The 13,026-nt window shown below is 44.5% G+C and overlaps 1 protein-coding gene across 1 annotated transcript; it reads left to right on the top strand.

The window, feature by feature from the left end:
- The first annotated feature begins 654 nt into the window (after positions 1 to 654).
- Positions 655 to 8,380, top strand: LOC308189109 (CLIP-associating protein 1-like). Its single transcript, XM_080578857.1, has 2 exons — positions 655 to 1,302; positions 6,872 to 8,380. Exons 1-2 carry the CDS (start codon positions 1,123 to 1,125, stop codon positions 7,037 to 7,039), a joined length of 348 nt encoding a protein of 115 aa, XP_080434983.1. The 5' UTR covers positions 655 to 1,122; the 3' UTR covers positions 7,040 to 8,380.
- Positions 8,381 to 13,026: the final 4,646 nt, after the last annotated feature.

Consider the following 13,026-nt stretch of genomic DNA (forward strand, 5'->3'; position numbering starts at 1 on the left):
ACTCTGCTCTGGTGAGGCTGCTCCTTGAGTACTGTGTTCAGCTTCGGGTCCCTCAGTACAAGAAGGACATGGAGGCCCTGCAGCGTGTCCAGAGAAGGGCTGAGACTGGTGAAGGGCCTGGAACACAAGTCCTGTGAGGAGCAGCTGAGGGAACTGGGGTTGTTCAGTCTGGAGAAGAGGAGGCTCAGGGGAGACCTTATTGCTCTCTACATCTACCCGAAAGGAAGGTGTGGGGAGCTGGGGGTCAGCCTCTTCTCGTAGATAACTAGCGATAGGACTAGAGGGAATGGCCTCAAGTTGCGCCAGGGGAGGTTTAGGTTGGAAATCAGGAAACATTTCTTCTCAGAAAGAGCAGTCAGGCATTGGAACGGGTTGCCCAGGGAGGTGGTGGTATCACCGTCCCCGGGGGTGTTCAAGGAAAGGTTGGACATGGTGCTTAGGGACATGGTTTAGTGGGTGACAGTGGTGGGAGGGTGATGGTTGGACTAGGCAATCTAGGAGGTCTTTTGCAAGCTTTATGATTCTGTGAGTGTGTGATTTAGAACTGTTACTGAAACAGCAATTCCAGCCACTACGGAGGTTAGGGCAGTCAACCCACAAACAGACTCCGCGCACCCACCCTGAACCCCACCTCCCCCTCGCGGCCGCCAAAACCCCCTCAGAGCCCCGGGCCCCTCCCCTCAGCGCCTCGGGGAGAGCGGGACGGGCAGGCTGCGCATGCGCCTCCTCCGGCGGGCCACAACCCGCGTGGGGGCGGTGGGCGGGGCGGGAGAGGGCGGATCTATTGAGGGGCGGGGCTATGAGGAGCCCCCGCCCAGTGTCAGGCCCCGCCCCCTCAGTCCGGCGCTGGCCCGCGGGGGGGCCGCAACTTGGCCGGGACGGCGGCGGCGGTTCTGCGGGGCTCGGCTCGGCCTGGCCTGGCCTGCGGGGAGAGGGGGACGGCCGTTGGCACGGAGCTCCCCCGCGGTGGGGACCGGGGGCTGACGAGGCTGCCGGGGTCCGAGGGGATGCGAGCTGCGGGCCGGCCCCGCCGCGGCGTGGCGCGGGGGAGGCCGGGCCGGGCCCCGCGGCGCTGAGGAGCTGGAGCCCCCCCCCCGTGCCCCCGGCCCGGAGCCGCCCGGGATGGATCATTTCTGTCAGCAGGTGCAGCAGAAGGACGTGGGCCGCAGGCTGCAGGTCGGGCAGGAGCTGCTGGAGTACCTGCGCGACCCCGCGGCGTCCCCGGACGTGGAGCAGGACCCGCAGCGGCTCGACAGAGTGATCGACGAGCTGGCGGCATGGGTCAACTCCAGCAACTTCAAGGTGCGGGGGCGGGGAGGGGCCCGGGGTGCGCTTTCGCCACGCACCGGCACACGTACAGACCGGCGTCTGGCCCAGGCTCCTGCCCTTCCTCCCCCAGAGACTCGGAAATTTTGCCTGGCTTTGGTTAATACTTCTTGCTTTCTATTCCCTTTATCATTGCCTAAACATTGCAGCGCATAACATCTTGGGGGACCCACCCCCCAGCTATTTTCTTAGCCTGAAATAACATAGCTAGTAATTCTTACTTTTTTTTTTTTTTCTTTCCCACCATTCCCTTCCCATGTCCTGCTCTCTGCACTTGGTCTGATGTTTCCTGGGATTGCCAGTATTTCCTGCAGGTCCTAAAGAGTGCTGTTTCACTGTGTTCATATTTCTCTCCACTTAATGACTGATTTGCTTCTTTGGGTTCCAGTTGTAAATTTCAAATTTTTCTATCGCCTTTAGGCGGCTTTTCCATAGACGAGAAGTTATACAGTATTTTTATAGCTACCCAATGATGATTCATGTTTGGCTTTTTTTTTTTTCCCCTGGTGCACTCTTGACTGACATACAGGGAAACAGTATTTACAGTGGACGTGTGGGGGAGTAATATTTGTAAATTTTTCTGCTGTTGGTCAGCCGATAACGATAGACAATGTAGCTTTATTACTAAGGGCAATAGAGTTCGTCTTAGCGCTTTTTTTCTTTTTTATTTTTTTTTCTGCTGTATGTAACTGTCACTGGTCTGCACTCCCGTCATCTGGTGGCGGTGTTGATCTGTAATGCTGAACTCAGGTCTGGCAGCTGGCGAGAGCCGCCCTTCCTGCTGCCCTTCCTGCTGCGCAGAGTCCCTGAGTTGCTGTCTCATCTCTTAAGACGGTCGTCCTTAGGACCTCTGGACTTAGTGCATTGAGGTTACGGTATTTTTTTTCCCTATTTCTGTAGTCTCAGGAGGAAAGCATAGGAACACCTTGCAAAGGCAGTGTGTTTGTGAAATACTTATTTTTATTCCTTAGATTTGACAATGCTGTGTACTTGGCAGTGTTTGCACATAGCACTTCTAAATTTGAGGCTTGAAAATGATCAGGCTCAGCTGTATTTGCATGTATCTTGCCTTTTTTTTTTTTTTTTCAAGTAAATTTGTTCCTAAAGGTCAGGTTAGTTAGAGGGACTAATGTGCGTTGGATGAAAATGATTTACTTGCTTTTGAATTCTTAATCTGAGCATAGCTGTTGGCAATTGATAAATGAGAAAGCTAGGCAAGTTATGTTAAAACACCCTTTAGTGTAAAGAGGAACTGGCTGGTTACTTATCTCAGTAGGACAACATAAAAGTTTTTTCCTGCACTTCTAAACTGATGAAAGTAGGAACTGAAAAGGAAATTTCAAGGTGTTGTGGTGGTCATTTCTTTTTGTCTCTGTAAAGCAGGTAATTCTGCTTACTGTTGATGCAAGGTGACAGTGATGTTAGCTGTTAGGACTGTACAAACAAAGGAGGAATGTACAGTAGGCTGATAACATCACATTTTGACTGAGGCTTGTGAAGGTTATTATAAAATCTTATAATTAATAATTATAACTCATATTAACTATTATAAGTCTATAAATAGATTTATATGAAGTATAATAATTATTATATTATTACAGTCTCCTTTTCTGCATGTCACCTGGTGGTGGCTCTTTATACATGCAAAACTGCATTTCAAAGCATATTGTACATGCAGTATTAATGGTAACAGCATAAGGTCTTGGATGGTTTGTTTGCGATCAGTGTCCCTGGCTATGATGGTATTGGTCGGCACCTGATGTTTCCAAATGAAAATTAGGAATATTCTGGAGAATTGTGGTTGGCATTGTTATAAATGAAGATATAACTCAATCTGAATTTAGTAATATTTATAAAAGGCAAGTAAACAGCGCTGGGTGCGCGGGGAGTCTACGCTCTACCAACATGCACGCACAACCGTCGAACTTTCTAAATATATAGAACATTGCTTTTACATATTCATAAGAAACCCGAGTACGCCTATACATATGTACAATCAGAAAAGGTATCAATTGAAACATAAACATGGCAAAGTTTTCCTAATTCTGGCAAGTGTTAAACAAACAATCCTTTAAGTCTATTACTATTAATGTCCATGACTGGGGGAGCATATTTGGAGATGGTAATCCTGGTTGAAGTGCTCCCATATCTTCCATGACTTCATTAATTTTTCTCAGATCATATAACAGTCTCTATTTTCCATTCCTCTTCTTGATTACAAACACCGGAGAGTTCCAGGGCTAGTCGTGGAAACAATATGTCTCGCTTTAAGTTGTTAAGCAACTCGGCCTTCGGGCCTTATGTATCTTATTCCTTCCGGATTGAAGGGAAACAGATCCGGCTCCTTTTCAGGGCCTATAGGGCCTGCATCAAAAGGAACGTCCAGGTCACCAGAGGGTGTAACAGCAAAGGCCTGCGATGGTGGTAGCGGCGGGGGGGGGCGATGATGTAGCAGAAGGATTGGTGGATGAGCCCGCAGCTCCCTCACTATCTGGCAAACCACACATTTCTGATTGTGGTCGCACACGGCTCTTTAAGGCCTCGGAGATTGCTCGCCAGGTGCCGGGCAATCCCACCGCAACCTTGTCGTTTTTAGTAGCGGAGTCCCACACCTTGACCTCAATTTGGTCCCATGTTTCAGGATCATAAACTGTCTTAATAAGCTGTAAGGTTACCAGGACAGTCTTTTTTTCTAAGGACGTATGATTCCCCATAATGCGCAACTGCTTACTTTCGGCCAGTGAGGGGCAGTTGTGTGCACAGGTCCGCTTCTCTCAGCTTGAGCTTCCTTCCAGCTCCGGTGCGCCCATTTCCAACGACTTTCTATACGAGCTTCTTAGAGAGGTTTGCTGAATTTGGTCGAACCATCTTCATTAGGTGATCAATGTCCCTGTTCTGTTAGCCTGTCCTTGTTTGTTTTCTTCAGGTCCTTGTTCGTTTTCTTCAGGTCCCTGTTCAGGTGCCATTTGTGGCGTAACGACCACACGGACACCAGGGTTCTTTTAGGATCAGTAACTGCTACTACCTTATTGATGACAGAACATCATATCGTGTTGCATCCCATATTGAGGACAGGCTCCCTTCTTATACCATTTGCCCTACAGCAGTACTTTTTCACTAACTCTTCATTGGTCAAACAACTTTGCCCAGCAACCAGCAAACCCCCAGCAACTTCCATGCCTAAACAGCGGGAGAACAAGCAACACGAGATGGCATGGCGTCTCCTGAATCACCCTTCTTTGTTCCCTCAAAACTCTTTACATTCCTTCTGGCCTCATCGTTAAGAGTCTGATGTTGTCACCAGCCATGGGGCTTGTCGACCCCCGTGGCCACACTCCCACATTTCTCCCTTCTTTATTAACATCAACCATCTTCTTGACACGAATTATTACTCCATATATCACAGCATCTAAAATTCCTATTTCATCTTAAACAAGCATGGATGTGGGAGTATCGCCATGGGGGTCGGCAAGCCCCGTGGTTGGTGATTGTAGTGGGTAAAGCCTTGTTTGTTCATTAAATATTGCTGATGGGAGGTTTTCAACGGTTGACTGCTTATATCCCCAATATCCTGTTGAAGGAAAAAAACAAGTATGGGAATTTCCTGATAAGTTAACAATTGCAGTAGAAACCAGCTTCAAATATGGGCAAAATGGCATTCCCCCTCACATGAGAACACACATATCGCAGCAAAGTCATGACCCCAACGCAGAGGAAGATGACGATCTTGGTCCTGTGGGTGGGTCGGAACCCAAGGCTGCCTCCGATACCACCAGGGAGCCCGTTAGGGTTAATGATTAAACATTGGAACGATTACCCCTCTAGGCGGGGTAAGGATATAGTTAAGATGATACATTATTGTATGGAAGTCTGGGGTGGGAAGCAAATTAGGGGCTCACCCATTATATTGGCCCGTGTTTGGGTCCTTTGAGGAATGGATCTGTCAGGCTCTAAACCTTTATGTGAATTCAAAGGAGCCTTTCAGCCTAAGAGGGAGAGGATACCCTCTCCTCTGCAACCTCCAGCCCCCCCCACGGCTCCGGGTTACCATACTGACTCTGATTTGGCCACAGACACCCCTCGGGGAACTAGACGGGTAACTTAGAGCCAAACTAGAAATCGAGAGGGTGAGAGTAGACTATATCCCCTAAGAGAGGTTGCAATGGGAGGCCCCAACCCAGTATGGGATACGTCTCCATGCCCCTAAATACGGGAGACGTCAGAGAATTCAAGAAGGAAATGGGAAATCTCTTAGAAGATCCTCTTGGAGTCTCTGAGCGAGTAGACCAATTTTTGGGGCCTAATGTTTACACCTGGGAAGAACTCCAGGCCATTTTAGGTATATTATTCACTGCAGAAGAAAGGAATATGATCCGGAGGGCTGGAATGTGAATCTGGGACCAGCAACACCAGCAGGGTCCTGCGGGAGATCTTAAATGACCCCTACAGAGGCCTAACTGGAATAACTAAAATGAACAAGATAGGGGTCATATGCAGGATTTAAGGACTATTATTGTACAAGGTATAAGGGAGTCAGTCCCTAGAGGACAAAATATAAATAAGGTCTTTAGTGAACATCAAAAGAAGGATGAAACTCCCACAGAATGGCTGGAGAGATTAAGGAAGAACCTCCAGCTTTATTTGGGACTGGACCCCGGTACACCAGTGGGACAGGCCTTGTTAAAAATGCAATTTGTGGCAAAATCATGGGGGGATATCAGGCGGAAATTAGAAAAATTATAGGATTGGCAGGATAGAGGGATGGATGAACTGCTGAGAGAAGCTCAGAAGGTATATGTGCGAAGAGAAGAAGAGATTCATAAAAGGCAGGCCAGAACTGAAAAATCTATCAGTGCTTTAGAAAAATCTATAAGATTGTTATCTGAAGTGGTATTACAGAATTGCAGAGGACTAGATTTATTGTATTTACAACAAGGAGGGTTGTGCGCCGCACTCAAGGAGGAATGTTGTGTATATGCTGATCATACTGGAATTGTGAGGGATACCATGACCAAACTTAGAGAAGGATTGGAAAGGAGAAAAAGAGTGGGAGGCCCAGCAAAGCTGGTACGAGTCCTGGTATAATCACTTGCCGTGGCTCACCACTCTGTTGTCAACAATAGCTGGCCCACTGATTTTATTAACCCTAGGACTAACGTTTGGTCCTTGTATCCTTAACAAAGTCATAGCTATTGTTAAAGGTAGATTGGAGGCTGCTCATCTGATGCTTATGAGGACAAAGTACGAATCGATAAATGATAGATCCATACTAGAGGAAACATTAATCCTGAGTCAATTAGAACTGAATAGATTTAATGAACAAAATGATACAGAGAAAAAGGGGGGATTGTAATGGGTAAAGCCTTGTTTGTTCATTAAATATTGCTGATGGGAAGGTTTTCAACGGTTGACTGCTTATATCCCCAATATCCTGTTGAAGGAAAAAAACAAGTATGGGAATTTCCTGTTAACAACTGCAGTAGAAACCAGCTCCAAATACGGGCAAAATGGCATTCCCCCTCACATGAGAACACACATATCGCAGCAAAGTCATGACCCCAACGCAGAGGAAGATGACAATCTTCATCCCCGCGACCACCAGAGGAGTGACGAAGACCCCCTAGCAACAGGCCTTGCAGTCGTAAGAAGACACCAAGATGTGCCACTAAACCCGGAACTACCAGGCTATAAATCGAGACTCTGGCGGGCTTAGTTGTACGCCGTTGGTGGAGCAGGAGACTCCCCGGCCGCCCAGCGCTGTTTTACTTATCGCTGCTTGCTGAATTGCTCAAATAAATAGAAATTCAATCTACCTTACCCACGATGTGTCGGGAATGATTTCTACCAGAACTAATTTATAACAGTGATAACATCGGATTCCTGAGGATGAAGCCATGAGGAATGTAAACAAACTAGAAGGAACAAAGAAGAGTGATTCACGAGACCCTTGCTGTCTCAAACTGCTTCTTCTCCAACCGTTAAGACATGGAAGTTGCTAAATGTTTACTGTTGCCGGGCGAAGTCATTAACCAATGAATAGCTAGTGGGAAAGTACCGCTTGTAGAGCTAATGGTATAAGAAGGAAGCCTGTCCTCAATAAAAGTTATTGAAGTTATTGATCCTTAAAGAAACCCTGGCATCCGTGTGGTCATTATGCCACAAATGGCGCCTGAACAGGGGCTTGAAGGGCTGGGGCTTGAAGAAAAAATGAATGAACACAGACAGGTTAATGGAGCAGGGGCTTGAAGAGAAAAAGAACGAACAGGGAGGGACAGGCTAATGGAGCAGGGACAGGGACACTGATCGCCTCATGAGGATAGGTTTGGTCAAACTCAGCAAGCTGAAAGGAAGCTCAGGCTACTGAAAGGAAGCACACCCGAGCTGAAAGGAAGCTCAAGCTGCTCAGAGAAGCAGACCCTGCACTGAAAGGAAGCGCACCCGAGCTGAAAGGAAGCTGAAGCTGAGAGAAGCAGACCCACGCACACAACTGCCTCTCACTGGCCGAAGGTCCAGTTAGGTATTTATTTTTTTTGTTCTGTTTTTTAAATTACCATCAGCAGTCTCCCAGTGTAATCGAGGTGATTGGTATCAGCTAGTTTTATCTTACTAATTACCAGTGGACCTCACTGTGGGAATAAAAATGTTTTTTGCAGAGTTACATTGTTTAAAGGTAAGGAATGGGGTATTGAGATATGCTCGCAGTGATAAGAAAATTTAGCAGGCGACCTTGTAAAATGCAGACAACCAGACTCCTTAGAACAATTAGGTGAAAATCACGGTGTCAAGTCAAGTCAGATAAGTGAAGAAACATTACCACTTCAAACAGTAAAAAAGTCAAAAGAAATTTGAAATCTAACAGGCTGGCAACTGAAGGCCATGCATTGTCTGTGAAGCATCAGATAGATTGTGAACCTGGATTACCCACTCAGTGGGGAAACAGGGGAGGGGCCTGTCATCAAAAAGTATATAAACTGTGTTTTGGAACCAGTAGGCGCGCTCCTGCTTGTGGGACGCCCGCCATTGCAATCGCGAATAAATTACTACTTCACTGAAATCCTCGCCTGAGCCTAAGTTATTGGCTACGGAGTGTTTCTCACAGAGTATCACCTTGTCATAGAAATTTTGTTCTACTTTCTCAAGCAGGACTGGGTGGTTAGTTTGGAATGACAGCTTGATGAATGCAAGATGAAAATATACGTTTTTTTCTGTGCCCATTATAAAAACTCTCCTGGGTAAAAAATTGCAATTTATACACTTTTTCTGAGATGGTTAGGAATGTAAGAGTTTTTCCTATCAGCATGACTTTCAGAGGGTCACTCCCCTACACAGAGATGGTGTGCACCTGTTTCCAAATATGTAACATAGCTTTACCCATGTCCTCAATTAAAGTGCACACTGGATTAAGTGTTGTTCCACAGCGATCCTACGAAGTCTACAAGTGTCTTAATTAAGGTCTACACTACTACTGTTTAAGAACTGCAAGAAACCTTGACTGTTTGGCAGTGTATTTCCAAAAAGATAATTTTCTTCATCTCAGAAATAAATCATTTAAAAAACTAAATTGAAAAGAGACAAAAATAAAATAAAAAACCACTACACACTGGCATCTGCCTAAATGTCTGTTGGAAACAAATTATGAGTTGGCACTTAGTGAAGTATAAATCCAGCAAGTGCTTTGGAAGCTGGGGTTTTAGGTGTTGTTTTTGTGTCTGTCACTGCATTCCTCTGCACCTGTCCTATACTGTACACATTTGGAATTTTTCTGTATTCCTTATCATTTCAAAGATAGGAACATAAACACCTCTGCTTTTCCTGAGATGACTGTCAGTATGTCTGTGTATGCATCACTGAAACCTCCTAGACTCCAGTGCTGTTTTCCCATGCCAGACACCACTATGCGCCTTCCTGAACAGCAGGCATTTTTTCAATAGCAACTTAACAGCTACTAAGGGAGAGTAGAAGGTCAGTCTCTAAGACAGGATCCCAAAAGGACAGGAATCGAACGGTGCTGGCTAGCAGTGAGACACCATGCAGTGTGGTCTCCAGGGAAATAGCTCATGAGCCTGAAGTATGAGATAAACCTGCAACTAAAGCATTCCTAGGCAACTGCGATAACAATGTGTCACATTCCTGACGACTCAAAACAAAAGCTGCAGGAGTCCCTGCAAGGTAGTGCTCCCTTAGACAGCTGTGCTCTCAAGGAAAATGAAAGATTCGTGCAAGTCTTGTTACTTCTTTCCATTTTCTGAAAACAAAACAGGGAAGTTAGGGATTTTGAGAGGGACTAACCTAACCCTAAAGTAAATGATAGCAGAAAGTAGCTGTAAAATTCTTTAACTGGTTAAAAACAAAATATGCAGAAAACACTCATGCTTTCACAGTGTATTGAAAATAATGTAAATGTCAAAATAAGGAGGTGGCAAACAAGTTGTTTCGCTGTATATTACAAATAACTAATTGTCCTGATGTAGTGTTAACCACCAGCTGGGAAGATCTCTTCAAATTGGGCTTCTTACCCTTTTCATTTAGGCATTGTACTGCTTTTTGTAGGTAAGTAGTCCCTTCACTGCTGCTCATAAATTGAGTACAAAACAGCCCAAGATACTCATTTTTATTATTATTATTATTTGCCATTGTTCAGTGACTAGTCTGTGCAAACAAACAGATCATGAAATGGCTGCAGCAAGTATTTATTTGTTGTTAATTATTTATTCTGGCTCACTGGCCAAGTGCCATAGGCTGGAGGAGAGGAGGGGGAAGGAACGGGAGACCAAAACAAAACACCTTTACTGGTGTGATAGACAAAATTCTAGCAGTCATGTACAAAAGACGGGTTGCAGCATGAGATTTAACAGGATAAGCACAGCCCACAGTACCCTTCTGGGAAGTGAGGAAAGGAAGATCAAGAGCATTCCAGAATTCATAATTACATTGCACTTCTGAGAATCAGATCAATCTTAATACCTCACCTTGTTTTCAATCAGTGCTGGAAGCAGCAAACCTCAAGCTTATTTCAGATCTGAACCACTCAAGAACTCATTTGCTTCTTTCTTCCAGATATTCCTGCCAGTAGCAATGTAAATAACAGATTTCTCTTGTGTTGCTTTGTAAAAATTCTTTAATATCAAAGACTTTTCCATAGCAGAGTGTCACAGCACACCTCGCAACACAACACTTCCACAGTGGGTGGAAGGCTTTCCTGCCAGTACCTGAAGCCAGAGGTGATTAGGTGAATTGTAATAGTTAATCACCACTGAATTAAAAAAACAAAACAAAAAAAACCACAACACATCAGGAACAGAAAAAATAACGTGGAAAAAAAAGCATCAGAATTACTCCACTCCAGATAGAAAAGCTGTATACCAAGAAAGAAAGTGACTGGAAAACCACCAGGACAACAGCTGAGCCATCTGTATCAAGGCTGTCTCTCTCACATGCAACCCCGAGAACTAGGACAGCCATTAAGCAAAACTAAGGTAAACACTGCCTTCTTGCTTCTCAAAGGCATCCAGAATTCATACATTGAGTGTGAAACACATCTACATGAAAAAGAAAAAAGCTACAAAAAAGTTTCTGTAAAAGAAGCTGCTATGTAAGGGCATAACACCACTGGACCACAAAATCAAAGCTTAAATACAGGTGGGAGTCTCCTATGCAATAGTTTCCGTTTCTGGCACTGTTTCTTAACGCATCTTTTTGTCTGGCTACGCCATTTGTGGGTATTGTACTGCTGTTTATGCAGGGCTTTATTTCCAACTCCAACTGCATGACAGATCTCTCAAAGACTTCACAGGACACTGTTTAGACCATCATATTTAAAAAATTAACTTGTTAACAGTCATTGTCATTTTGCAAGGATTGAAAATTATCTTCAAGCACTCCAGCAGCTTCTAATTAAGAATATGCCAAGTGTCAACCTGATCAGATAAAGTGTTAAAAAGCTATTTAGCAAGCACAATTTGCCTGCATAACTGTCTCCTGAAGAAACACCCAAAGGTTGCCATTACTTTTACTTTGTTTTCAGAAGAGCATATAAAATAATCTGCCCTTTGTTTCACCAGTAATCCGTATACTAACAGAGCTTTCTCCATTTTATCTGTCCCCAGTCTGTGAGTCTGAAGAAAGACAGAGCCATAGAAATAAACATTAGTTGTAATGTCTCCCACACTCCCATGGACTAATTCCTTCCCTTCCTCCCATATGTCTGTTCACAGAGGCATGCTCACTGACAAAGCTGTCCATCCCATTGACAGGTAAGAGTACTAGATGGTTTGGGAACTTGAGACATTTTGCGTCCCCTTTCTTTTTTTTCCCTACTACTAGAGAACACAGTCCTTGTGAGTACCTGAGCTGTGCAAGGATAAGGTATTATCCAGAAGCCCTGGTCACCTTCCCTCTGTCCCATGCCAACTCCAAATCTCCTGGGCAGTCGGCTGCTTTTCCAATCAAATCCACAGAAAATTCTTCCACACACACTGGAGAAGAATATGAATTCTTTGGTTTGGATTTGCATCCTGAGTTTTCCCAAGCATTCAGAGTTGCTCAGACTTAATTTTCCAGTTCAGGCACACTAGCAGAGATTAATACATTTGGGAAAAACAAGAATAGCACATTAGAACAGTGATACAAAGCCTGCAAACAAACAAACAAAAAAAAACATCAGTATTCTCTGCAGGCGCCACTTATAGCTGAATGTATGTATTCATCACAAACCTATTATAGGGTTGACTCTTGGTTTCAACTTCCTCACACTCAAACAACTACACAATTATTTCCTTGATGATTCTTTCCTTCCTAACCTCCCCAGCCACTGCCCTTCCTAGATGCATGCCAGTTACATTACTGCTTAAAGGTGAAAAACAAAATCTACCCCAGGAACTCACTTTGGCAAAGTCTATCCTAACACGATTAATTTAAGAGAAGCAAAATGACCAAGCAGGGCCAGTAGCACCATTATGGCACAGAAAGCTGCGTGCACCTACATTCATTCCACTTGCAGCAATAGCGCTGAAAGTCCTGCAAGTACAGAGAGCTAAACACACTTAGACCTGTGATTAACCTCCAGGCAAGTAACTAAGGATGTTGCCACAGGTGTGCTATGGAATGAAAAGGGAAGAACTTGAGAATGAAAGGGAAGTGAGCCTTTCTATCAGAAGCGATGTTTCCCTCCCATGTAGCCCCAACACATAGCTAAAGATTTTCTCCATTTCTACGTTTTGTGAAACAATCTGACTAGGCATCTAGTTTGCCTAGGGGTAGCCTACCGCTTCTGTAAAAACACCTGCAAAGTAAAGCTGAATAACAAAGCACTGATTGTTTGTACCAACTGGAGACCTGTTCCCCCCCAGAATCATCAGCTCTCTGCAAAAATTTCAGTGTCACAATTTCACACTTTCCGTTTCAACTTACAAGATCAATGTCTTGCTGCTTTGTTGTAGTATTATATAAGAAAATAAGAAGCCATTATATGGAATTGAATTAGTCTTCATTCAAAACATGTTTTGCAAAAGGTTTGATTTATTCAGTGCCAGCCAGAGACAGTGAACTTATTTATGAGGGTTGGATCTATTGTCTAGGTTTAATTAGATAATTATTAGACTTCCCATTTCTGTTGTTGCTGATCCTTAATACTTCTTGTAACATGATGTGTTTAGGATGTTTTCCAAAGAAAGCAGAAGACATTTGTATTCATTCTAATTG

The sequence above is a fragment of the Anser brachyrhynchus genome (genome assembly GCF_964034855.1).
Source record: "Anser brachyrhynchus genome assembly, chromosome: 2".
Taxonomy (NCBI): Eukaryota; Metazoa; Chordata; class Aves; order Anseriformes; family Anatidae; genus Anser; species Anser brachyrhynchus.